Source organism: Orussus abietinus, unplaced genomic scaffold, assembly GCF_000612105.2.
Source record: "Orussus abietinus isolate OABI.00-Male unplaced genomic scaffold, Oabi_2.0 scaffold4, whole genome shotgun sequence".
Lineage (NCBI taxonomy): Eukaryota > Metazoa > Arthropoda > Insecta > Hymenoptera > Orussidae > Orussus > Orussus abietinus.
In genome coordinates, this window is record NW_019396014.1 from 2,508,291 (window position 1) to 2,534,322 (window position 26,032).

The window sequence follows — 26,032 nt, forward strand, 5'->3', positions numbered from 1 at the left end:
GGGCCTCGTTCGGTGCCGGCCGTGACAGGGATTGTCCAAGAGCGGTAATTCGAAGTACCTTAGGCGTCCGAAGGCCGAGGATCCGGCCGTACCGAATCGACCGTGAGTCATCCGGGAGTTTTACCTAAGAGCTCTTCCGTCGAGAGAGGAAAATACTCCCGGAGTGGAGTACGACCTCTTGCTCGATGCTCGTCGATTTGGGCCGGTTGCCGCCCAACCGGCACGGAATCTCCGCCGCGAGGCGTTTTCCATGCCGGCTGTGGCACGAATTCACCGCAAAAATTCGGTTTGACCGTAAAACGCGGAATCGACGCGAAACGGAAGGAGGAACGTTTGTTCCTGCGGTTTCGCGAGGTCGCCTCGAGTCGCTCGAAAGGCGGGAGGGTTTATCCTTTATCGTTTTAAGGATATGCAATCGCGATGCCGCGAATCGATGCCCATAAAATGGGCGGAATCGTTAACTCTTCGGGAATGTTGAGGTGCCTCGATCGGGACCCGCCTTGGACTCTTTCGAGAGGAATTTCGCCTAAAGGGAGGTCGAATTCTAGCCTGCCATTTTTTCAGACCCGACTTGGTCGGATCGGCCCAAGGGAACTAGTCGTCCTTAGAGACTCGAGGCCTCGGGATCCTCCAAGACCAGACGTTGTCCCGGAACGAGTCCTTCGAGACCGCAGGCGAATCTTGGCCGGGTAAATGCCGGGACTTTCCCCGACGACGCGGAGAGAAGAAAAAGATGTTAGACTTATTCCGCAGTTTCTTTTTCGGACAAACCGAGGTGCCCCTGGACTGCCATGGTCGGCGATAAATGGCCCCGTGGCTTTTGATCCTTCCTCCAAAGACTCTCACCGGTTCCTCGCTCTTCATTTTTTTTTTTAAACCACAATATCCCGCGGGGATATGAATTAACAATTTATATAATTTTCTTCTTGGAAATTTTAGAATCGACAAAAATGTATTCCCCCTCGATCCTTTCTCGATCGAGGCTTCTCCTCGAGAGGAAGAATTTTCGTCCGCACCTCGGAGCGAAAATCATTGAAAATAAATAATCGACTTCTTAAAGAGCCCACTCGAAGGAGCTAACACGTCGCGAGACAATACGCATAAATAATGCATAATAGCCGTCATGTAACGCCCGTTTTTTTAAGAGAGACTCTGCCCACGACGAGTGGGCGACTCGACCTCCCGGACCCGCGAAATGGTTCCGTCCAATGCCTTCTACTGTCTGGAAAAAAGGTCCAGACAAAGTGCCATAACCAGTCCAATTATAAGCCTCGGAAGAACGGATGGGTTTTTCGGACCGGTGTAAAATCGGTAGGACGTACTTTTCGGCCGATTCCGCCCACCTTGCGCGGGCCCAGAAAAAACCGGCGATTCAGGAATCTACATCTCCAAATCTCCTCACCGGGAGCGTTAAATAATTCTATTGCTCCACGACGTTGCCTAACCCGTTCCCTTTTAACCGCCGGACGAGAGGGAACTCCGCGATTTTCGATACGAGCGTCAAAAGTGACACCGGGAATTAAACTCACGTAAGAAAATGACCGGCCATAATTGGCGAGAAATTTCCTCCAGATTCCAGCAGCGCTACGTGGCCGAGAGCTTCATGGACACACTCTGAACGAGTTAGCAACCGGTTAGGAGTCCGCGAGAAAGTCGAGCGACTGTCAAGAGCACGAGAGTCCTGGCCGGGACTGGTTGCTGCTCCCGGTGGTCAGCAACCCTGAATCCTGCTTTACGTAAGGACCCTAGGGAGAAGCGGCTCCCCTAGTGGCCTCTAATTCTCGTTTCGCAATTTCTCTAGGACCCGATTTTTCCAACTCCCGTTCATAGTGGCCTTGCATAATTTTTTGCAATAGGGATACTTTTTGCTACCGAGCTCTGCAATCATTTAGCTGGCCTTTGGCCACGCGAGAAGACCTCTCGGTCGTCCATTACCGACGAAGCCTCGCCCTGGCCGACCTGTCCTTGCAGGAGGGACCGACAAAGGAAATTTCTGGTCGTTCATCTCTTGCCGACCGGGACGACGAACTCGTCTGCAGCCTCAAGCCAGGATCTTCGATCCCACTTTGGCTTTGTTATCGATCATCACCTTGGCGGCAGGGATTTCCAGCCCGAGAAAAAAGGAAATTACTTTTCGGGGCATTTCTCGATCTTGCGAGCAGAAAGTGCAGGGAATTCCCGGCGAGGCGTGTACGCGCTTCAATGGCGTTCGATCTTCCCTCCACCTTGGAGGAACGGGTTAATTTGTATCGGCACGCGAGATAACGTCGAGCGAGACTTATCAATGGTTTTGAAGCGTTTAAGAGGGAATTATCGCGGAGAGAACGAGGCGCGATTTGTTCGGCGAATGCGCGTCCATCGATATCCAAGGATTCTCGCGGAAAAAGGAGCGAAATTAAATCGAGCCGCTTGTTCGGAGATTAAGCGACCGGCCATTTCTGGAGCGGAAAGTAATCGAGCCGGAATGGAAGGATTTTGCGAGCGCGTCGTCTCAGAAAGAGAGCCGCTGTTCGAAGGGGCCCGTTTTTAAAGAGATCCAGAGCCGGGATATTTTCCTACGTGTATAATTTCGGATTAAAGAAAAGGTGGTCACGTTCCGTCCGATCGAGAAGGACGGTAGAGGCCGTTTCTACTTTTCGACAAGAATTGCCCGTCTCCCCGAATAAACCGCGAGGAATTTCGTGGCGGGGTCCAAGGATTCGTGGCGGTAATCCGGCGGCGAGGAAAGGCTCGAAATTAAATCGGGCCCCTCTCGGAGATTAAGCGATCGAGGCCAAAGCGGGCTACTCATACGCGGAGTTGAAAGTAATTGAACCGGAGCGAAGGAAGGATTTTGCCTCGCGTGCCGCTTTGATATTCGCCGGTACACACGAGAAAGGCCTGGGCGTAATTACGCACTTTCGGGGATCGGAAACAAAGACGTCACTGTCGCGCGTCGCCTGTTCGCCGTCTCTTAAAAATCATCTCGAGGTCCCGAACGGCAGGGGTCGCGGATCTTTGAGAATCGGGGACTCGACGCATCCGGATACGGCGCCGATCTTGGAACGACAACCCCGGCTCGACCGCCACTCGGGAAAGAGACGATCCTTTGCGATCGTCTCTCAAGGGCGAGGAGGCTCGAGCCGGATCCGATTGCACGTAAACGCACACTTGCACCTTTTCGCCAAAGACGACGAACAGAAGTTCCGGGGGAAATTGAAAACGCACACTTGCACCTTTTTACTAAGAACGACGAACCGATTCCAGGATTCGAAGGATCCAAAATGGCGGCGCGGGGCGACTCGATGATAAAAATCGTCCGTTCAGAAGTTCCGGGGGAAATTGAAAACGCACACTTGCACCTTTTTACTAAGAACGACGAACAGATTCCAGGATTCGAAGGATCCAAAATGGCGGCGCTGGGCGACCCGGATAAAAATCGTTCAGAATTTCCGGGGGAAATCGAAACGCGAGAAATCTTGGCTGGTGATCCATTCTTCGACGTTTTGACACAAGAGGAATTTCTCCCGACATCCAGCCTTAGGTTGCGTGATATCTGGTCGAAGGAAAGATCGATCTTTCCCTCGTTATACCCGCGTCTCGGTACCAGAAAATAAAACGCCGGGACTCTCAAGGCCTATTCTTCTCGGCTCCCGGGATATATCACAGGGGAATAATCGATCGTGCGGCACGCGATCGAAGGACGCCCTCGATCGATGTCACGAAAAGCCGAAACGATAAAGAAGAAAGAGTCCCGGCAATTTCGAGGGGGAAAGATTCGATCCGGATCGCTCTGCAGAAATCGCTCCGATCCTTCCTTCCTAATTATTGCTTTTATACTTCGGGCCAATTACGGCGTGTAATTCATAACGAGTGACTTCTCTCCATGTCTACCGACACTTCCGCATTACTTCTCGTGCCCCGAAACCGGGAAAAATTAATACTATCCCCCTGATCGTTATTTCTGTTCGCCGTAACTCCGGTATAGGAAAATTCCCTCGACCATTTTTTTTATACGAAATTATCTGAAGTACGGTGTTAAGTCTGCGTATAATTGGTAGGTATAAATAGCGCAACGAGGTTCGATCCGCGGTAAGAAGGGAAGGAAAGTTCTCGCTAAATTCCGAAGAAAATTCTTCGAGGGTCTCGCCTTAGTGATATATTACCGTTTTGCGGTAACGCCGGTAACGCGGTGCAATGCAATTCGGTACGATATTATCATCCAGGTTCCGGGTTCGCGGACTAAACACCTCGGTGCATTGTTCGCCCTCCGATTGACGATCCGGACCTGTTCTAGACTATTCACTTTCAACGCGTCGTTACATAACACTCCTAGATTTTCATCGCTCGTGCAACGTTACGGAATCGTTATTACTTAACGCAATGCTCGAATTAAGTCATACCCGATGCCCGATAAGAATGCCCCGGATCATTATACGAATGATCCTAGCGTTAAGAAAAAGGATTGCAACAACGAACTAAGACATACCGACTGCTCGAATTATTGATTGATATTCCGTAAAATTAAACCGCGGTTGGCTCGAGTGCACGCGTAGATAATATAATTGTACGCAAATGTCAAAACATATGAATATCTTTCCTAGAGGCGCAATAAATAATTAACTCGAGTCTCAGTCCTGGGATTGCCGAGGATGACGATTGAAACCGTTCTCCTGGAAGCGGTTACTTAACGTTAACGCGAGGAAGCGGAGGAATAATTGTGAATCCTTTTTCTCAGGTCTGAAAGTCTCCTTCCCGAGGACTTACGAAATCGCTCTTAATGGCGGCTAATTCCTCTCTTTCTTATTTTTTTTTTTTTAATTTCTCCTTTGACACGCAACACCCGAATTAAGTCATGCCGGATGCTCGGCGAGGAATACCGCAGCGACGAGTCATTAAATCATTACGAGTGTTGCCTTAAGAAAGCGGATTACAGCGCCCGGTTAACAATTAATCCTGGAAACGGGATCGTTAAGAGCGACACGTGGAGCGGCTCAACCCGTTAAAACGGACGCGTTAGGGACTTTACATAAACCTCGAGATTTTTGCCGGCGACTGGAACGACACTTAACCCTAATCACCGCGAATCGCTTCGAATCGACGTCAATGATCGTCGAGGCCACGAGGCAGAGGCGAATTAAGCAAGACTTTTCTCCGCAACGAGCGGCCGCGGTAAAAAAAGGCTTAATGCCGCGTCGCTAACCGGGAATCATTAATAACGACGATGGGATGAGTCCGGGCTTTGCCGTCATCATTGATTCACAGGAGAGACCGTAATTACGATCATCGACCTGTCGGCCAGGTCCCGCCGAAACGTCTCCAATTAATCGATCACGTCGATAGCGACAAGCGGTCGCTATCCTCCGTGAAAAATTGAAGAGATCGCTCGAAGGATCGTTATTTAATTTATGATTTAATTTAATTAATGAGCCAATTGGGAATTTTCGTAGCCCGCAAACTCTCGGCTACCGGGCGCCACGGAAACGCCATTCGAGCGCACGACGGACGCATCGAATCGCCAAAATGGTCTCCAATGGATCCTCGAGGATTACATAAGAGTACATATTTCGGGAGAAACCGTATTTTCCAGGGTTATTTCGGGATTTTTGAAAGAAGTTCGCGGGGGGTCGGTAACGTCGGCCTCCCTCTTGCCCTCGCATTGTCGGCGCGTTTGTGATACCAGAGCGGTATTTTAACGCGATCTATCGTCTACTTGTACAACTAACCGAACCGCAAGTAGAGCACGCAGCACATGTGTATAGCAAAATCCTGCTATATTAAAGAAAAATGTGTAGTTACAAATAAACGTAAAGGAGTAGGCACGAAGTCATCGGGAAAAACAAATTGACACAAGTACGTCGATACGGAATATTCCATGTGAAATACGAGCCTATCCTTCAACCCGCGTGCACACGCATAATTCCATCATCCATCGCCTTCGGTGGTTTAATTACGCTTCGAGGAGTAAAACCATATGCGATCGGCGTTCACGCATTTACGCGTCCTTTTGCGCCAACCGCACGTAGCCTTACCCTAGTTGTGCAGTTGGTGTCAGCTTTGAATTTTTTCATGTCCACTCGTAACGAATAACCGCAAAGCATGGCATAAAGTTAATGACTCTATTTAACAACGGTTTTAGCAGTCTCGTGAAAATCCTCAGTCCACTTCAGAAGTACTACCGTTTTCGAGCACGCGAATCTCCGTTGGTAGAAATTTTTTCTTTTTCTTGTACAGAGTCCTTACTTTGTATTTAACGATTTCGCTAATTTTAAACCACGCACATGGAGTATAATGCATTCTCGTCCCTGACCCGCGGTACGCCCGATGCAAATCTTGGCAATTAAAGAAACAAATAAAGGAATTCTAAGGTATGCGCGGAGGTACTTTTCTGCGTGGGCAAGAAAGAGTCGGTACACCTGACAAAGGTCAACGAGGTCTCCGTTTGCACGTCCTCGATATCCTCGGACGTATACGGACGTCCTCCTTTCTAAGTCGTCAGGCGATTGCGTCGGTGCTCTTAGATTTCCGATAAATCCTCAGCGAACCGACAGACTCGGCGCACTCTTCCAGATGGGAGGGACATCGTTCCGCCGTAAATCTCCCAGGATTCTTTATTTTTCTCTTTCTCATCCTCGAGGAGAACGTTACATCGTCTTGCGAGCACTTCCAGGTTTCCGGCGCCTCCGTTGGGCCGGTCACGAGATGCGTAAAAATCACTTTTGCGCTCCGGGGTAATAATAAATTACGGCTGGTGCTGGCAGCTGCCAATGTGCCGCGTGCAGTTCGATCAGCTGTAAAAGCGTCCTTCTCACAGCTGGGAGCGTCGTTTGTTCTGCCAAAAAGGCGTCTCTCACGCTGCCCAGGAGTTGCTGCAATTGTGCCGGGAGCTCCGAGTCCAGGTCCTTGCCGACGCACGTCAGGATGAAAAATAGGCAGTCCGTCTTTTCGTTTATGCAATGAAAAATATACGAAACGAGATTAAAGAAATAACGTACTCTATTCGATTAATTATATTATTTGGTACCTCGGCAAGAGAGTTTATCATGGGTGGTCGCAAACAATCCTGACAGCATTTCCAAAGCAACGTCAACAGAACTCGTCCCGGAGGAACTCCTTCGTGTTGCGTCTTCAACTGCAACTGACGTCGCTTTAACTGAAATGATTAAATTTCCCCTTATCAATTTGTTTCCAGTAAAAAAATTCATAAATTTCCCCAGACACGAAAAGCAATTACCTGACAGTACATTTCATTCAGGAAGGACATAAAGGCCGAATAATGCCGACACGTCGTCGCATCCTGAAGGACTCTGCTGCGTTCCTGGTACCACTGCTGGCACATGTTTAAAAGAGACTCCAGAAAAGTCTCTTTTACTTCTTTCTAAACAAAACACGCGCAGGTACAGTACTATGGATATCCAGTCCTTATCAGGTCCTTATTCGAGGGCGGAGATATTACCTCGATAATCGTGATGCATATTTTGGCCGCAGGTTCCGCGTATTTTCGGTTCTCCACGACCCTGTCCAGGATATGCCGCACCAGTTCCATCAGAGCTCGAGAATTTAAAAGGTTTGGATCTAAAACGACGCATACAAGTTCCGTGAGCTTTATACCGGCGCTATTGTTGCTAGAAAATATTTATCAAACGACCGATTACCCTCGATAGCTTTTACGAGAGTCTCTTGAGTAGCTTGCGGGAACTTTCCAAGTTCCAGGGCGTCCGAGATGTTCATAGCCTTCGCCGCAAGTACGTCCGCCGAATTGAGACTTTTCGATCGTTTCAGACCATAGGAAGAGACGAAGGACAATGACTTCGTGAGTTTTCCAGGCTTCGTCGCGTTTGCTGGCTTCGAGTCGGCTTGGTCCACGTTGAAGTGCACTCTGCCCGTGGTCTGAATAAAAATAGCCCGAACGTATATCATTCCCTGTACGTTATCGATCTCGCGAGCGCATCGTGCAGTAAATTCAGTACTTTAACAATTAACGCGTACGTGCAAAATGTTTCCGCTGGACGCGGAAGTGTTGAGGGCGTGTAGATGCCGCACCGAAGAGCTCGTCGATAAGGGGTGATAACTCGTCTGGGAATGATGAGAATTCTGATGCAGAATTTGATGCTGAAGCGTTTGCTGCTGCTGCTGTTGATACATGTACTTCTGCACATTGCCGCTCGATTTACTGTGCTGCAGATAAAACGAGGATCGCTCCGAGTTCCCGTGGGATCTGTTAAAAAAAAAAACATCTTCGTAATTAAATCGAATAAAGATTGATTATTATTTTTCCTTGTAAACTCCATTTATGACCGCGTCGATTCGAACCGTTTATAGAAAAATCATTTACTTGGAAGGATGTGCGTCGTTATGCTTCATGGTGAACTCCTTGGCGTGAACGTTCAATTGCGGATTGGGAGAGGTAGCCGTGGTTCCGTCTGTCCTCACACCTGATTGATAAAAAATACCCCAGAAATTAATAAATAATTCAGTGTACTATTTGCTTTTATATCAAATTAAATAAGAATGTACAAACCTGGAGGTCGATAAATTTCGAGGGTCGGTTTAGACTTCGGGGTGGCTACGTTATTACTTCGTTTCTGCAAAACGGCATCCCTCATCTAAAAGTATACAATTCAATCTCGTTATTGAAATTGCCGGAGCTAGGAATTTCCTAGACAGAACATACGTTTCAGCGCATCAATCACCACCGATGTGTGCGGTCTAATTAGATAGTTACTTCCAAAGAGAGTGAAAAAAGAGACCGTTCGTAGAACGATTTGCATTCCAAACTCACGTACCCAAGTGTTCTCATTGAAACCGAGCGTTGCGTTTGCGCTCGGCACTTACGTTCGACTTCTACCGACACGAGCAATGCTTTCGAGTGTACCGAGACATTACGAGTACACCCGTATCGCCGGGCGTTAATTTTCCCGGCGTTATATAAGAACGTGACAATTCCCGCGGCTGGTCACCCGTGTGATTTCTGCGAGACTCGCGATCAGCTGATCCGCCGCGCGTCGCCTCCTGTCAAACGTCAAACGCCCTTACGAAACCACTTTTCCCAAAGTTGAATGAGAAAAAAAATATAAATATCGCAATCCTCGGGCCTACGTTGGCCACGAGAGCTCCGGAAAAAGTTTTTCCCTGCCGAGCCTTGACTCGATCGGCGACGAGGAAGGCAAGCTTCGCTCGAATCCGCGCGTGGGGGGTGTACACGCCAAATTTGTATACACAGGGGCGTACCCGGAGAGCTATATCGCCGCGGTATAAAGAGCCCACGTCAAAATATTCCGTTCCTTGCGTCTCTACCGACACCTTGGCCAACGACGAGCACCGAAGGAGCGCTCGATTAGGGTCTAAAAAATCATACAAGAAAACTGTACACAACGGATTAATATCGGAGGGTCGCAAAATCGGCCCTGGTAATTTTTTGACAGCCCGACGAGGCTTCATCGCGAAGGGCGAGCACTCGGGACCACTTACAGTGTAGATCCTCGCGAGAACCGTGCTCGTGGAAGTCGCAAGTACGCGCGGGAAACCGCAGAGTGTCTTGGGCGACCGAGGTCCAGCCCCGAAGAGCGCATATCACCTGGGGTCGCTCCCTGGGGAAGGCGATCTCCTCGGCCAGGTCCTCGGGCACCTCCTCGGCGTACCTCGCCCGCGCACTCGCACTCGCACTCGTTTAGAGCGTGCCGAAGCTGCACGTAGAAGCCGCTCCGATGACTAGGAACTAATAATAGCAGCCTCGACTGCCATGAGTAAGAGTATATATCCGCCGTCCGCCGTGCGCCGACTGAAATACTCGGCTCGTTCAACTTGCGGGCCAGCTTTCGAGCTTTTTCCTCGAGGGGCGACTCGACCGCCGATTGCGCTCGCCTCGTCGAATAAAAGAAAATAGAAAGACTCGCCAAGAGAACCCGGAATCGCGGGGGGAAAAAAAAATGCCAAACCTCGCCCGAGGCGGAGGACGTGGCAGATTTTTTTACTGGTTCTTGGTGTTTCATTTCTCTTTTTCTTTCTTTCTTCCTTCCGACCGTTTTAATCCTCTGATTCGCAGCTCGCGGTCTTAAATGTTAAATGGAAAGTGCGTCGAGACGTGGGGTGTGCGGTGAATTTCGATGCTCGAGCGACTTCCGGTCCACGGACAGGAGGAATGGGCGGCTCGGTAAATTGCATCCTTGCAGCCGGTGCTTACCTCCTGTCGCTTTTGCGTTCCTTTAATATCGAGTAGTTTTTTTCGTGAGTTTTGGAAATACACCTAGGATTAAAAAGCGTAGCTCGGGTCGCTCTCTCACCTTCGAAGGGACTCGGGAGTTCTTTTTGCTCGCCTCGTGGACCATTTGGCGGGTTTGCGTATCGAAGTTCGTTGAAAAAATGCTCCTGGCTGGAGGTCTCTCTTCCTTGGTAAGAAGATGCCGAGCAAGCTGGAAACACGGATCGCCTTCGAGTTATCACATTCCAGGGTAACTTGTAGGAATACCGAGACGCGGAGAACTTAGGAAAAGTTCGTTCGCAATAGTTTAACCGACGGTCATGATTCTGTCGCGGGCAGGGGATTACGCGAGACTGCGATAAATGATTAAAAAGTAAGAAACGTTTAAGGGACGCGCGCGGACTGTGGAAGAAAGCGAGGCGCACGGCGCGTCCTCGCAGTCTTTAATGGAAGCATCCTATTAACCGAAATGCCAAAACATAAGGTATACATTATAAATATCCCCACCAGCCGCTGCACCGGAACGACATGATCGCCGATGCTGTCCGCGTGCCCACGTATTCTGCGTCAAAAGGACACGCTCACATAATATCGGAAACAAGGTGTGCCGCCCTCCCGACACACCTACGCCTCGCCGGAATTTATTATGAATCTTAGCACCGCTCGGACGAGAAGGCTCCGTAATTACATCCGACAATGGAGAAGAGATTGCGCCTGGAAAAATAAATAATGTAATAGCGATTAATTCAGGAGACAAACCTAGATTCCAGGCCGCGCTCCGAGCCACGATTCGCGCCGCGGCAATTGTAAGAGAGAGGATTTCCGATAAATTTGGAAGAGTTTTTGTAGAGCCCGCTAGATGGCAGTGGCTCGAAATAGCTGCGAAATATGGAGACGTGACCACTCTCTAGTTGTATTAAAATTAACCTCAAAAATAAGCTCTGTCAGTAGTACATGCAACTCGACATAAGTCGCGCAACAGCTCGTTCTTTTCATTTTCTTTCCTCATGATCGCGTAAGTCGGAATTACGTTACATTTTTTCAATCTATGTAAAAATCGAGTTGTTATTTTTTCGATGTCAAAAACTACGCGTACGCAATCTACCGATTGCTGACACACAAACACTAATAACTTACAATTTTCCAATGATTTCTTTTCTAAAAACAAGCGATTAAAAAAAATATGTAACAGTTATCTCTTTCTTGACAGGAAGACGTGCGATTCGAGTAAGGACGATGAGATACAAAAAATCATCGAGCTGATCGTTGTTACCGATCGATTGCTACCGCTACCGATAGTTTTGAGTTATTGACAACAAAAAAAAAAAACATGAACGGCACCTCCGGACAGTTTCGAAAAACAACATGGGATCCATTCCTCATAATCAGTCAGATAATTGCTGTACAAGCTGTAATGTATTTTTGTCTTGGAATCTGGATCTGGATAATAGCCTCGATTCTGGGCTCAACAAAATCTTTGGACTATGCCTTTCAGTACAAAGAGATTCATGTTCGTGACTTTGGTGGAAAAATGGTCATTACATTTTTCATGTTGAACGCTCTAATGGGTGCTCTTGCGTTGTGGTGGCTTGTACAGAGGACGAAGCAATGTATGGACTTTGCATGCACTGCACACCTGATACATCTTCTGTGTTGTTGGTCCTATAATGGCAGCTTTCCCACGACGTTTAGTTGGTGGTGTCTGAATTTAGTGTCCTTAAGTATAATGTGTGTATGCGGAGAATTCTTATGTATGAGAACTGAACTTCAAGCCATACCGCTAGGCATGAATAGTCAGAAGACGGCCTTGTAAGCAGTGCTAACTCGTCAAAGTTCTGTTTATTTAATTCATGTAGCGTGCAGATAAACAAATACTAATCTTTCCATGATATAGAGCACGTAAAGTACAATGGATCGATCTTTTGATGTGGTATATGTAAATATGTGTTGTAACAAGCCTAGTTTTGCAACATAAAAGAATCAACGTGGACCCAGTTTTTCCACTCTGATATTATATTACATACGTTTATTTAACAGCAATGTCTACTTATTTACCCAATCTCTGCATTTAAATACGTGAATATATATATATTTAGCATACGTTTGGACTATCGACATTTCGAGATAATCAAACACGTTAACAAGGTTTCAATGATGATCCTCTTTATAGAAGCGTAATCCACAGTAACCGCAGATATGATTACCTGGTTTATCCTATAGAGAAGTAAATTGATCAGACCAAATTACATAAAGGATACGTATCATTGCCAAACTCACCAAATTGATGTAAACCTTGGGATGTCCTAATGGACCTCCACCTCCATCACACGAGACAATTCTTGCCTTTGCTGGAGACGGCGGCACTTCATCGATTAATTTAACCGCCCAGTTAGTGTTTACTTCTTTCACTTTGTCTACAAATCGCGCTAAGCGGTAATCATTCTCTTCGAATTTCTGGGATAAAAATTATATTTACATTAGAAGCGCGGTAACTAACCTCAAAAATTACATAATTTAAATTAATGGTAATAATATTAGCGTTTCGCCTACCTGTCCGGTGTGAGTTTCAACATCCTTCGGAGTCCATGAATTATTTCGAGAAACGACTGTTATCGCTGGAATATTAAGTTTGTAAATCTTGCTTGAATTCCCGAGTAGACGGCCTACTCCTGCGGTAGACATTTTAATTGTTTCGCTTCAGATGAAAGGCGCAATTAAAATCAATTGGAAGAAGTTGACCAATGAGACACCGTTGGTACAATGACGGTCATGAATGGCTTCCTCGTGTATATTTTAACAGTCACGTTGAAACTATTCTATCGAAGCGCCATGGTCAAGGAACTCTCTTGTATTCTCTGTCGTATCATGAACCTTTCTACGCCTTCAATTTATAATTAAAAAATAACAATCTAGAGTGCATTCGCTCTCATCGGTCAAGACGCACAGGTTCATCGACACGTCAAAATGCAAATGGCGGCCTATGTGCATTTAGGAACGCACTATGTCGGCCAACCACAGTTCGCTTTGACACACCCTTTAAATGTTACATTTTTTTTGCCGAATGCTAGTGAAACGGTCAACAATTCCTTGTAACTCTGTGACCACTATAGTTCCCTTTACTTAACATTGTTGACGTATTATTTTTAACGTTCTTTTGCGCGTTGATAAGATCGAAACGAGCCAGCGATTATACGATGGTGAGTCACTGTTCTTCTTGTCTCTTGTAAGGAATTATTTTGCTAGAAAATCCAGTTGGATCTTCAGTTTTCGACTTAAACGTTTCTCATACATTCTTCGAGGGATCTGTCTTTTCTTTTATTTCATTTATTAAATGACTCGTGAAAACGCGTTTCCTAACCTAACCTGGAAGATCTCAAATGTCAAAATGGCGCTTTACATGAACCAGCACTGAACAGAGAAATTGGAGAATTTACGAGTTCCATGTGAAGTTGACAGAAAAGGTGTCAAGGAGATTTCGTAAAATCTGCTGATTAGACTACATTGTTTCAGACGGAACAACAAATGGACTGCGCGCTAGATCTGATGAGGAGACTCCCTCCACAGCAGATCGAAAAGAACCTGAGTGACCTCATTGATCTGGTACCCTCTTTATGCGAAGACTTATTGTCTTCCGTTGATCAGCCTTTGAAGATAGCAAAGGATAAGGAATCAGGCAGGGATTACCTTCTTTGTGATTACAATAGAGACGGAGATTCCTACAGGTCAGTGCTCCAATGTAAATCATACAAATTAAAGGATTACAACGAAATCCCAAAAAATCCAACGGGTTAAAATTTTATTTGCAAATAAAGTATTTTCAACATTTGCTTGTTATGGGTAATATCTGAATTGTAAGCACTATGTATAAAATCCATATTTTTATCGACGATAGGTCGCCATGGAGTAATACATACGATCCTCCTTTAGAAGATGGATCGATGCCATCGGAAAGGCTCAGAAAGTTAGAGATAGATGCCAATCATGCATTTGACCAATACCGTGAGCTTTACTTTGAAGGAGGTGTATCGTCGGTTTACTTATGGGACCTGGATCATGGATTTGCAGGAGTGATATTGATTAAAAAAGCTGGAGATGGATCTAAAAAAATTAAGGGATGCTGGGACTCGATACACGTCGTCGAGGTGCAAGGAAAACCCAACGGAAGAAATGCACATTATAAACTTACTTCTACGGCAATGTTGTGGCTTCAAACAAATAAGCATGGTTCGGGAACTATGAACTTAGGGGGAAGTCTTACTAGACAGGTACTTATTCGGCTCAAATCTAATCCGATCTATTCCGATGCAAAAAGTATTTAATATTTTCTAACAGTAACTATTTTTTTTCCAGGTTGAGCAAGATCAACCTGTCAGTGAAACTTCTCCGCACATCGCAAACATTGGACGCATGGTGGAAGACATGGAAAATAAGATACGAAATACACTAAACGAGATCTATTTTGGTAAAACAAAAGATATTGTTAACGGTCTGAGATCAGTCCAGTCTTTGGCGGATCAGAGACAACAAGCCGCCCTTAGGCAGGATTTAGCCGCTGCACTTCAGAGGCGAAACGCAAACAATTGATCTCAAGAAACACCTGAGAGCTTCGATTATGATTGTGATTAGGAAAACAAAAAGGAAAGCAAGAGATAGAAAGAGAGGCAGTGAGCAACCGAAGCGCGATGTACACACTAAGTTGATATACTTTGTTAATATCTAGGTGAGAGTAAATGCAGGGAATTTGTTACGGGGCTGCTAAAGAGGACGCCGAGTTCACCTTCGTTATTAGGACTGCCCACAGCAGCCAATGTATTTCTACGAATAAATGACAATTTGTTATGGAGTCTCACGTTGCAATTGCCAACACTTCTGGTCTAACGGTGGTCCGCGGAGTGATGGATCTAGTTGGAGGTCCATAGATGGAAAGGATATCCGGTTGCGAATCATCCTCTTGAGAAGCTCCATAAGAAGCCTCGGTGCCTATTATCTTACAGTTTTCTCCTGAATGTTTCGCACTCCTGCCAGGCTCTTCGAATCCTGGTTCCTCGCTTATGCATTTACTAGTTTATTATTAACACGTGTTCGCACGAGTGTCCGATGTGTGTCAGTGAGCTCGCAGAGTCTGATCGGCCAACCAAGTGCTTCTCGTGTGTTAAAATATTTTTCGTTAAAATTCTATGGACATGTACGCTATTGTGTGGAGATTTATTTTATCCTTAACCGCAGAAAATATGGGGAAACGACTTGGGCATTAAGGTAATGTGAAGCCAACGGAAGTTCGGTATTAGTGCAAGATTGTAGTTTTTGTTTCCAAGAATGTACGATAAAAACATTACTTTATTGTTGAAATCTTCACATCACCTTAATACCGAAGAGAAAAATGTTAATGTCAATTGACACTCTGGGCATACATTGACATCGTCCGTTGTCCGTGCGACTAAATGTATAGCGATACGATTAAGAGACTATCCAAACTAAATGGAGAAACAATTCGGAATAGACTCTGGACCGATCTGATTTGTAAAATCTGAAATCTGTACTACACAATACGTACTCTTTGATCGAATAGAATTTTTGTGCTGCGTACCAGTGAACTCAAAACGAAACTGTCAAGCAACCGAATCTACGATAATGACAGATCGAAGGTTAAGTCTTCGAAATTGCATTTCATCGCTTAAAGAATTTAGTTCGATCCTTGGCTGGAACTTTACGCGGGAACGATTTGACCGTTAAGATTTATGAGAAATACGTTTACGTCAATTTACCTTCTGTTGAGCAAATATTGGCATCGCTACGTACCCTGTGCGACCAAAAGCTTTGCAACATTAAGAGGCTTCCAAAACGAAACTACGATTTCCTGATCGTTCAATGTATTTCTTTCATTCCAACCAACTCTGTATTTCTTTTAAAAAGTATTACCGTAATCCATCTACATCATTATTTATATAACGAGCAACCAACTGATACATCTCAATTACTCGAGACCTGCATCTCCCTCACAGGCTCCGTCGTTTTGGAAATCTCTTAATTGAACGATCACTTTTATAACGTTTCAAGTTTTATTACATATAAATATTACTATACTAATCATACGCAATCATTACTTGTTATCAAAACTTTATTATTAAAAAGAGAGTGAGAGACAGAGAAAGAGAGAAAGAGAAAGAAAGAGAAGGTAGCATAATTTATTATTTTTAAAGAGCTTTTTTAAGGATGTATACAATAGTGGAAAGTGTAATTAATTATTAGTCAATTCGTTAACGAGTTAGCGATTACCGGTTCCTCCCTTTGGGAGGTCTGTCTCCACTTAGCTATTAGTCCCTTCGGCTCTTTTTAACAATTCCTCACTGGCTCCAGGGGAACCGATCGGGTCGTGCTCCTCCGTCGAGGCGAAGCCTGCGCTCGTTGCAAAGAAAATGCATAATGATTTAAGTTGTCTCGCGACCTCTTTCCCCGGAGTCCCTAGGAGGGCTCGTCTGCTGTGCCCCGAAGGGTTCGCAGAGCAGACCCCAGTTTTCAAGGTCGTCGCGAACGATACGCACATGGAGAGTTTTGTTCTTAACTATACCATTAAACGGAGACGTTGTCAAATGGAGTTGCCATTCGCCTTGTTCTTTCTTCGAGCCTCGTACACGAAACCACTTTGTACACATTTTAGGTTGCTGTCACACACAGTCGATGCACTATTACCATTCGACGTAGAGACTCGAAGGCTCTTCGGAGCGTTGCCCATACCGTTCGATAGTTGGAACGTACTGCCTGAAACGTCAATATTGTAACGTAGGATAACGTAACTGCGTGTTAATCGACAACGGAAGACCAGTCCGGTACTTATACTTTGGTTAATACGATGCCAAGTTGCTTATCGCTTCGCGCTAGGCCGAGTCCCCTGACATCTCGGTACACAAATTTCACGTATTGTGCTTGTAAACAAACTTATGTAAAACTACACGAGAAACATTATGCAAAGGTAATAAATGCGATCTGTTATAAGTTGGTTCGTTGCGCAAAAGAAACTCCCTCACACGATGGAAAGAGTGGTACGGTTAACTGGTCTCGTACCACCAGACAATAGTTGAATTCTTCACTGTCAGGAATCTTTAGGGTTTACAATGACCGACTAGGATTATACATCCGAATCTCCGCAATTTACAGCGCACAACGAGACGGTCGATTCATGGTTAACAGGAATAACAAGCAAAACGCAAACCATAACCTCGAAAGCAACATCTCGAAGGGTACAATTTCATTTCCACATACATATACTTTGTTGTACACCCTGGAATAGTGCAATGTAATTACATACAAGGCTGTTCGCGTAATCTGTTCAATGATATTTAATCGACGGTTGATTCTTAGCAAGACGCAGATCCCTTTATCCGGTAACTTCGACATGATCCATCGGAAAAAATACATTAGATTCTCGCCCTTTGGCTATACAGTAGTTTTCTTCTGTCGGTGTCAATGCATTTAGAAGACGCCCGGAGCAAATAAAAATGAAGTAAAGGATAAAAGAAATGGCATGGTTCGAAACAATCCACCGACTCGTCACCCCCAACCTGAGTCGAGCCTCTCTATCTCTTTCGCGTTGCTTAGAAATCTAACGCGCTTCGAATTCTCACCCTTTTTTCCTTCCTTTCTTTTTTCTGTATTTCCATAGTTAATAACAAAGCACATTTAAAGTATATGAACCTGGTCCAACATAGCACACGTGTAGTACAGACGATGATTTATTTCGTATTAATATTAGGTATTTCGTTTACTTAGATTATAATAGGTATGTTTAGGTTTGTTAACTATATATATATATATATATATAATTTTTTTTACCAAAATTTCCCAGGAAGGTATCCGAGAAGCTAAAAAGTAATTTGAGAACGACCCAAGAAACTGAGTGGTTTGTCGAGTAATGCTACATAGGAAGGCACCATGCAAGGTGGTTTGATAGAAAAAGTACTCGATAAATTGTCAAAACTTGTCTCATCTCGACAGTTTTTGGGTCCAAAGATGGAATAAAATTTCTCCAGGTTACAAAGTTGGCGAACACTGGAGCAGACGTCTGGAAATAGTGGAGGGTCGAGGACATGGATTTATTTTACTTTACAATGTTGCGTTTGGTTCCGATTTTTAGGAATTTTGTAAACGTCTGGCACGTTTAGGTTAATTTCTCGTATAACGACATCCACCGAGATACCTTCCTGTGAAAGCTCTGGCTACACTCGTATATTTATATTTTTATTCAGTTTCCTTATCATATACTTTATCCCTAATGTTTCAGACCATACCTTCCGGAACAGTTTTTTGTTGTTTAAGCTCCGATACATGTAATCGAAGGCAGAGGAACACTCAAAAGGTGTCGAATGGCAAAGAAAGAAGGAAAATCAAAAGAGAGCTTGTCTTACGGTGGACAACTAAGTCGAACTCGCTAAGCCAAAACAATATGGGAAACAATTGGTTTATAAAAATTTCACCGCACCGATCTGCTTTCTCGTGGCTGAGAGATAGCGAAGCAATCGATACACGACGCGATTTTGGATGACATCCAGACTCCGGTGTAGTGTATCGATCATTTTTGTATCAACGGAAAGTCAACCGCGAAGAGTAACAAACGTTGTTTTAAACGATACTTTGACATAAATTCGAGGAAACGTTCCACGCAGGGTCTCGCCACGAGAAAGCAAGCATCAGAGTTCAGTGATTTGTGTTCTGAGAATCTCAGGCGTTCTCATCGTGCTTTGGTCGAAGGCCTTACGCAGGGCTCTACTTCTTCGGGTGAAATCAACTTAAATAGAATTATTATCCTGTTTGATTTTTCGGAGAAGGCTTCTACATCAGGTAAGTACTCGGAACTTCTTTCGTCATATATATTTTCTGTACACGTCCCTGTGACCCGTTCTTGCAAGCCTCGAGCCAATGCTCATATCTTTTCTTTATATGCCGCACCTTCATTGTTACCTGGTGAACTACCAAACGACCGCATTTATGATTAAATCTCCGATTAGAAATTTTAGTGCCTGGGTCACGACACAGTTACCGTTCAAAAAGATCCTTTTAGAAAACTAGTACAACACCGCCCGGATACGGTGACACTGTAATTCCCTTCGGAAAGAGTTCTCATTACTACGATAGTAAACCGTTATCCCAGACCTCTGACAGTAGACCTCGTTTCTTTTCTCCTGAAATATTTCCTTTCATTTTCAGACTTTATTCCCCGTCCACAGGACTCTAGTGTACGGTTTGCAGAAATCCACGTGGTATTTTGATTTCTTGACTACGAGACAGCTCCACGTTAAGTTTTAGCGATACCGGTAGTGTATACTCGACATGGCATATCTTTTTAGAAAGATCCAGTATCGTTCTTAAATGCAAACAAGGTATTCGCAAAACTTTACGTAATAAACGTATCCGACATATACCACTTCACAGATAGTTCTACTCGATCGAAACGAAAACGCTGTAATACTATAAATGTTCTCGTACTCTTTACACTCTTTGTAACGTTTGAATGAAAAGTGATTCGCCGCAGTCTGTATCTAATTTTAATTTTTACTGGCAAGAATGGTAACCCTTTGCCACAGTGTTTCAACATTGAATTGCTTGAACTGTCGAGCCGTAGGGACAGCCCAACAATTTCCCTCCAGTTTAACTTTTTTCTCTTTTTAAATAGCAAACGTCCCGAAATCCAAAAAAAAATTGACAATACGTGAAGGCTTTTTAATTTTTATTTTTCAATCAACCCTTTGATGAAAAGTCGTCGCCGTATCTTTTTTGCATAACAAACAACGTAGTGTGTGTCTAAAACCGGGACGCGAATTGCGTTATCCCAGCTCTCCTTTACTTACATTGCGTAAAAAGTTTAGCATATGTTTTGTTTTTGTTTTTTGTTTTTTGTTTTTTTTTTTTTTTAATAATTGTAAGGTGTTACTTGGATAAAAAGTTGTTTCTCGCCGTTGCTCGGCTGCTGGTTTTCTAGATGGAACTGTAGACTCATCCTTTACCAATGATAAGGTGTCGATCGGCCAAGCGGGTATAATATTGAGGTTCTGTACGGTTGTAACTGAACACAATTATTTGTCGAGGGCAGTGTTGGTTTTGATGGCGATTACAACTTCCTCGCCGCAGGCTTTCAGTACGGTACACTAAAACATGTTTGTGTATTTGTGAATAAAGTATACCTTTGGATTATTAAGACACGATTCTTAAATGAAATGAACAAAATATTTCCAATTGAGCAGTTAAATGTCGTTTCATACTTACGAGTAACTCTTTTCCAGCATCAAAATCAGCTCGTAATTGAGCACCTAATTCTCCTTCGGGGATCTTAAGATCCTCGCGCAAGTCCCCGTTGTCAGCCATCAGACATAGATAGCCGTCGTCGGATATGTCTGTTAACTGTCAGGAAAAAAATGGTATTAAATCGAGCCATCTTTAAACTGCATTCCAGACTAATGACTTTTATTGTGCAATTCAAACTCTTATAATAAAAAAAAGTCTAACGTTTGTTGATTCAATTAATTACTTCAAGGATTATTCAATCAATTGTTAATGCAACAACAGACACTGTCTTACCTGGTAATCCTCCCGCTTAACGAAAGGTACGTCCATGTTATGTGTTGAAGGACAGATATCTTCATATTTCTTTGAGGTAAAAATATCAATGCCCACAAGATGGACCTTAGCATGACCGTGTTTACCAGTTTTAGAAGTGGACATTTCCACGATCTTGCAGGGTCTAGACTTTAACATGACGAAACCGTTCTTGCGCAAGGCAGAACATTGCATAGGATACGTCACGGAGGCTCCCGAGTCTCCAGTCTCAAAGTGAGTATCCTCGATGTCTGCCATGATAGATTTAGGGAGGTCTGGGAACAAAATACAAATTATTAGTATCCCGCAACCAATGAACGATAAAACTAATATTATTCAAACAACCGCTGTACCAAATGAATTACATCTAGCGCACCTACTACGAGTCTATGAATCTTGAAGACGATACGAACGCGAACCTAACGAGACACGACAAAATCCTAGAAGCTATCTAATCGATCTAAGTAGTCGGAAGTCTGGTCAAGGTGACTCGGAGTACGGCAGGATCCACGACTCACGTGGAGTTTTAAAAAGTGCCTTCTAGGCAATGGCATGTCGAAGCAGTTTCCTCGCAAGACTTGCTCGACGGTCTTAAAAACCATTAGAAATTGAGATCTATCGGCATCGACACTCCAAGTGCAGTGGAAGCGACACGCGAAACGAGTCAGCGGCCATGTGGCGATAACGGAGAGCGGCTCCTGTACGGCAGTCGGAGCTTCGGAAAGGGGTGCAAGCTCACCTAAACGGATCCTAACCTCTCAGAAGTTCCCTCCCGGTGTTGCGTGGTACGAACGCGGTGCAAAGTGTCCGAATGCGTCCGAATGCAGCGGCCGGGCTGTAACTCGATCACGGAATCGTGGGAATGCGCGAGCGGGCGAGGGTTAACCAAGAATAGTTCTCGAGCGCGTGGCGAGACGATAGAAGCGGCGATTAACCTCTGGGCCGACCGGTGGGAATTAAGCGAGTTCTCTAGGGTTCGGCGCACCCCGGACGCGTATTTAACCGCTAAATACGGTCGAAGATGGCGCGAAAGAGTGCCAGCCACATTGGCAGCGGCGCGTTGTCATCGGCGCGGCCCTCGCCGGTTTTCCGGAGTTTTACCGAAATCCGGGAGGCGGCTTGCCGGGAATACGAACCAGCCGGTCACTCGCTCTTCGATTATCAAGCTTCTCCGGCGCGTTCAGCCGATTAGCACCATTAGTTTCTCTCGAAATCGGGAGCAGCTCGGGATACTCACATGTGATCAAAATGGATACTCTAACCAGAAGGTCGCGCTGCGCATGCGCAACGCGGTAATCGAAAGAGGGGTCTACCAAAGTGGAAACACGGACCGAGTGTCGCGATCGAGAGAGAAAGAGAGAGGGACAGAGAAAGAGCTCTCTCGCACGCGAAACGGGACTTCCGTGAAAGCGTTCCTCAACTTTTTATGAGCAAGAACTTAAGTCACGGTTCCATCAACCGCGGTACTCTATCGGGCTCGATAAATAAGGTGCATTCACCTCCCGCGACGCCGATGACTGCCGGTCACTGTCGGTGACTCTCGGCCGTTTGAATACCCCGCGGCTTCGATTGCGGAATCGGCCACGAATGTTGCCATCGGATGCGGTGCGGAACCGCGACCTATGTTCCGCTATTATGTTACTGGCGAAATTATTCTGTGTCGCTCTTAATTATTTACTGAAAACAACGGTTCGGAGAATGTCAATAGATATTTCATGGTAGATAGATTACTAATGTTGAGATTCAATTCCATCTAATATTTACAGAGGGCGCGGAGTAATTACCAAGAACGTGGCAAGTTTATATCCGGTTAACGAAACTGGACAATTTTCTTCTATTTATGTTAGAATATCAGATTTTTTATGCATGACTTACGTTCCTATATCTTTCAGGTATGGATAGAAGATAGCAGAGAGTATAGTAACGATAAATGTACGGAGATCTTAGAACTTTATTTAAAAAAAAAGAATGGAAGTGCTACAATGTAGTACCGGCAGAGATGAGTTGGGTACCACTTCCATCCGAATACGTTACTTCCTTCTAGCGCCACTATATTGTGGAATTCGAACTAAGATTGGAAAGTGTTCCCATCTAAACTATAAATTCTTTATTATCAATGATAGAAATATTCTAGTTATGTCTAAATTCATTGGTAGTAACGATGGCAACTAAAAGGTCAACCGGTGTAAACAAAATTACATTCATCTGTCAAAGAAGTAAAAAGACAGTAATTAATAATTTTTCTACTTCTATTAGTTCTTAGTTCCAGAATTAAGTGGTATTGAGTTGCAGTTTATATATTACTTGATATAGAATGATTAATATCGTTCATCCAAGAACGTCATCTAAACCACCGATAAAAAAATGCAATGGCGAGAAGGGTCTTGAAAAAGTAGAAAACTGTCAAGAGAGGAGGACTGAAAATTTGTCTTCCGATTCTTGCAATGTTGAATACAAAGAGAGTACAGAAATGGATTCTACGAGTGGTAATACTCCTACACCGAGTATGGATGTGATAATCGAAGACATCGGAGATGACGTCGAGTCTCTCCAAACCAATGGTGACTGCAATCAAAGTGTAATAGAACCAAACACTTGTTCCTTTGAACAGTTATGTAATATGATTGGCGATTTAGAGCAAGATATGAATGATAAGGTTTCTGGTATAAAAAATACAGAATCAGAAATCTGTACAAAGCATTCCAGCGAGAACGTTGTCTTACAAGAGAAATACCCAAATCAGGTACATTAAACATTTGAGGAATATTTTGTCAGGCAATATTTTATAAACCATTATGTATCGATTTAATAGGTGGAACCCGAAAGGGAGTTTTCAAAAAAGGCGTGCAATTCAACCGGTTCTACATATGATGACATAATGTCATTTTTGGGAACATTAGAACAGGATGGTAAACGTATTCGATAGTTTATAGATATTAAATTCATAGAAAAAAATTATTTAAAGAATATTTAAAGAATGTTCTTTATCCAGCCTTCTATTATTATTTCAGCAGGACATTTAATTGGATGTCACATAAACAGATATGAAGTTCAGCCTAAGAATGTGATTCAGGATTTATTTAGCAGCAATCAATGTTACAACTGTTCAAACTGCAATAGGTAAGCAATAAATAACGCAATTGGAGCAAGACCATGATTTTTTTTTTTTTTTTCAACAGAAATGACATAACAAGAACTTATGTCTCGAGTACCTTGCAAGAAGATTTAGCAACCACGCGATTACAACTCGAAGAGCGAGAGGCAACCATAACGGTTCTAAAAACCGAATTGAAAACCGAAAGGCAGTCAGCTTGTGAGAAATTAGAATCTCAAAGAAAAGAGCAGGCATCTCAATTGGAAGCCCAGAAATCCAAATATCAAAGTATAATAAAGAGGCATCAGAAATTCATAGAAAAATTGATTTCGGAAAAGAAGGACCTTTCGGAGAGATGCACTGCCTTGGCGGAGCGTATAAAAGAGATGGAAGCGAAATATCAAAGAGAATCAAAAGTTACAGCGGAAAGGCATGCCGTCGAAATACAGAGAGCAAAGGACATATGTGCGGCGTCTGAAAAAATTCGTCGAGAGCGATGGTTGGAGGCCAAAACATCTAAGATTAAGGTGTACTTTTTGTTAAAAAATTATTGGTAAAACATTGATACCTAAGAATTTTTATTAATTCTATTCATTTAATTTAAAATAAAGTAAAACACATCTTAAATTTTAGGAGATGACTGTGAAGGGTTTGGAACCCGAATTACGTAGCATGGTGGAACAACACCAGCAAGAAATTCAAGAAATTCGAAGCGCTCATGCACAGGAATTGCAGGACGTTGAATTGAGATGCATTCGACGTTCCAATCAACAATTGGAGCAACTACGGTTGGAATTGACAGCTGGACATGAAAAAATGTTAGCTAGTGAAAAAGATTTATTGCACGCCAGGTATTACGGCATTTCGAACTGAACTTTCTATTCTTATCAGAGACTGCGTTCAACGAGTCTTAATTCTCCGAAGCAATAATTTTATAATTTCGATTAATTTCATTATAAACTTCTTAGGTACCAAGAAAAGTTGGATGAACAGGACTCTCAGTTCCGAGTACAGAAGAATAAATTAATCGATGAGTTGCAACAAGAAAAGAAAGCGTTTTCTCATGAACAAACTCGAAGAGATTCCGAAAGGGATGCTGCTCTACAGCATATTCGATTGCAATATCAAGTACGATTAAGATATATAACTCGATTACTAATTATAGAATTTTTAGTTGAATCGTGTAACATTTCTGTTTCTGTTTCCAGGAAAAAATAAACATATTAACTAGGCAGTATCAAAATGACAAAAAAATTCTTCAGGAATCTTTGAAAGCGGAATATGAAAGTCAAATGGAACATTTTCGAAGACAGCACAATGTTAAATTGGAGCAGTCTGAAATTAGAATTAAAAATGAATGCAACAAGGAACGAGACAGGCAAATAGAGCTTGCTATTGAACGTCTGGAAAAAGAAACTCGCGACATGAAGATCAGTCTTCAACAGGCTGCGGATAAAAAACTGAGGTATCATTTTTTTTTATATTTCATAATATTATCCTGTCTGTCTTAATTGTAAATAATATTTTTATAGGATCCTAAAGGAGAATTACGAGACTGAACTGCACGATGCGAAGGAGAACGAGCAATCGTTAAAGTCAAAAATTACAACAACTCAGGAAAGGCTTAATAATGCCGAACATCAACTTGAGAAGACTGAAGATAAGTTGAGGCAATGCATTTCAGAGCTCAACTCGGGAAAGGAGGTACTTTAATTATGACTGGAATCATTTAATGTGTACAATTGGTTTTCATCGAATTTCTGTTTTTCAGACGATTATTAAGTTGATTAGCGAGAGAGACAATGCCAAAAAAATCGTGCGTGCGGAAATTGAATGTGAAAAAAGAAAACTCGAAGACAAAATTGCTTCGTTATATCGTGAACTAACAGAAAGCAATACTAATCGAGACACGTTGATGGCTCAATTGTACAGCCGGTAATTATCTGTAATGTCATTATTTATTTATGATATATGGATTATATTATTCCCTCTTTCATTTTCAGGATAAAACTTATCATAACTCAGAAAGACTTGGTAATTAGGAATATCAGTGCAGAAGCCAGTGATACGAAAAGAAAATGCGAACATTTAGAAAATTTGTTGGATCAACAACGAAAAGAGTATATATTAAAGTCGTTGTAAAAAGAAACATTTTGGATTAAAAATCAAAA

The 26,032-nt window shown here is 43.6% G+C and overlaps 6 protein-coding genes across 15 annotated transcripts; 3 read left to right on the top strand and 3 right to left on the bottom strand.

Moving 5' to 3' along the window:
* Positions 1 to 4,804: 4,804 nt before the first annotated feature.
* On the bottom strand, positions 4,805 to 10,989 carry LOC105695748. 7 transcript variants are annotated; one of them, XM_012417624.2, is made up of 10 exons: positions 10,940 to 10,989; positions 10,263 to 10,391; positions 8,501 to 8,585; positions 8,315 to 8,414; positions 7,969 to 8,197; positions 7,635 to 7,869; positions 7,436 to 7,554; positions 7,214 to 7,357; positions 7,004 to 7,132; positions 4,805 to 6,920 (listed from the first exon to the last, which is right to left on the bottom strand). In XM_012417624.2, exons 2-10 carry the CDS (start codon positions 10,305 to 10,307, stop codon positions 6,693 to 6,695), a joined length of 1,314 nt encoding a protein of 437 aa, XP_012273047.1. In that variant the 5' UTR covers positions 10,308 to 10,391; positions 10,940 to 10,989; the 3' UTR covers positions 4,805 to 6,692. The 7 variants fall into 7 exon arrangements, with proteins under 7 accessions (XP_012273047.1, XP_012273046.1, XP_012273048.1 ...); XM_012417623.2 differs by lacking the exon at positions 10,940 to 10,989 and adding an exon at positions 10,688 to 10,774; XM_012417625.2 differs by lacking the exon at positions 10,940 to 10,989 and adding an exon at positions 10,163 to 10,182 and having other exon boundaries at positions 10,263 to 10,627.
* A 79-nt stretch (positions 10,990 to 11,068) lies between these two features.
* On the top strand, positions 11,069 to 12,216 carry LOC105695749 (protein SYS1 homolog). The gene is made up of 2 exons (XM_012417630.2): positions 11,069 to 11,195; positions 11,391 to 12,216. The coding sequence occupies exon 2, from the start codon at positions 11,511 to 11,513 to the stop codon at positions 11,991 to 11,993; it is 483 nt and encodes a 160-aa protein (XP_012273053.1). The 5' UTR covers positions 11,069 to 11,195; positions 11,391 to 11,510; the 3' UTR covers positions 11,994 to 12,216.
* LOC105695750 (NADH dehydrogenase [ubiquinone] iron-sulfur protein 6, mitochondrial) lies at positions 12,182 to 12,947 on the bottom strand. The gene is made up of 3 exons (XM_012417631.2): positions 12,731 to 12,947; positions 12,458 to 12,634; positions 12,182 to 12,394 (listed from the first exon to the last, which is right to left on the bottom strand). The coding sequence occupies exons 1-3, from the start codon at positions 12,860 to 12,862 to the stop codon at positions 12,329 to 12,331; spliced, it is 375 nt and encodes a 124-aa protein (XP_012273054.1). The 5' UTR covers positions 12,863 to 12,947; the 3' UTR covers positions 12,182 to 12,328.
* A 211-nt stretch (positions 12,948 to 13,158) lies between these two features.
* Positions 13,159 to 15,766, top strand: LOC105695726 (F-actin-capping protein subunit beta). Its single transcript, XM_012417573.2, has 4 exons — positions 13,159 to 13,377; positions 13,691 to 13,902; positions 14,073 to 14,445; positions 14,531 to 15,766. Exons 1-4 carry the CDS (start codon positions 13,375 to 13,377, stop codon positions 14,762 to 14,764), a joined length of 822 nt encoding a protein of 273 aa, XP_012272996.1. The 5' UTR covers positions 13,159 to 13,374; the 3' UTR covers positions 14,765 to 15,766.
* A 584-nt stretch (positions 15,767 to 16,350) lies between these two features.
* LOC105695727 (eukaryotic translation initiation factor 5A) lies at positions 16,351 to 22,084 on the bottom strand. 3 transcript variants are annotated; one of them, XM_012417576.2, is made up of 4 exons: positions 22,005 to 22,084; positions 20,750 to 21,042; positions 20,438 to 20,572; positions 16,351 to 20,319 (listed from the first exon to the last, which is right to left on the bottom strand). In XM_012417576.2, the coding sequence occupies exons 2-4, from the start codon at positions 21,023 to 21,025 to the stop codon at positions 20,248 to 20,250; spliced, it is 483 nt and encodes a 160-aa protein (XP_012272999.1). In that variant the 5' UTR covers positions 21,026 to 21,042; positions 22,005 to 22,084; the 3' UTR covers positions 16,351 to 20,247. The 3 variants fall into 3 exon arrangements, with proteins under 3 accessions (XP_012272999.1, XP_012272997.1, XP_012272998.1); XM_012417574.2 differs by having other exon boundaries at positions 21,904 to 22,029; XM_012417575.2 differs by lacking the exon at positions 22,005 to 22,084 and adding an exon at positions 21,507 to 21,785.
* Positions 22,085 to 22,684: 600 nt separating this feature from the next.
* LOC105695594 (centrosomal protein of 131 kDa) lies at positions 22,685 to 26,019 on the top strand. Of its 2 annotated transcripts, none has more exons than XM_012417302.2 (10): positions 22,685 to 23,510; positions 23,580 to 23,676; positions 23,779 to 23,887; positions 23,947 to 24,388; positions 24,495 to 24,712; positions 24,830 to 24,989; positions 25,070 to 25,326; positions 25,394 to 25,565; positions 25,633 to 25,796; positions 25,865 to 26,019. In XM_012417302.2, exons 1-10 carry the CDS (start codon positions 23,082 to 23,084, stop codon positions 26,001 to 26,003), a joined length of 2,187 nt encoding a protein of 728 aa, XP_012272725.1. In that variant the 5' UTR covers positions 22,685 to 23,081; the 3' UTR covers positions 26,004 to 26,019. The 2 variants fall into 2 exon arrangements, with proteins under 2 accessions (XP_012272725.1, XP_023290362.1); XM_023434594.1 differs by having other exon boundaries at positions 23,782 to 23,887.
* Positions 26,020 to 26,032: the final 13 nt, after the last annotated feature.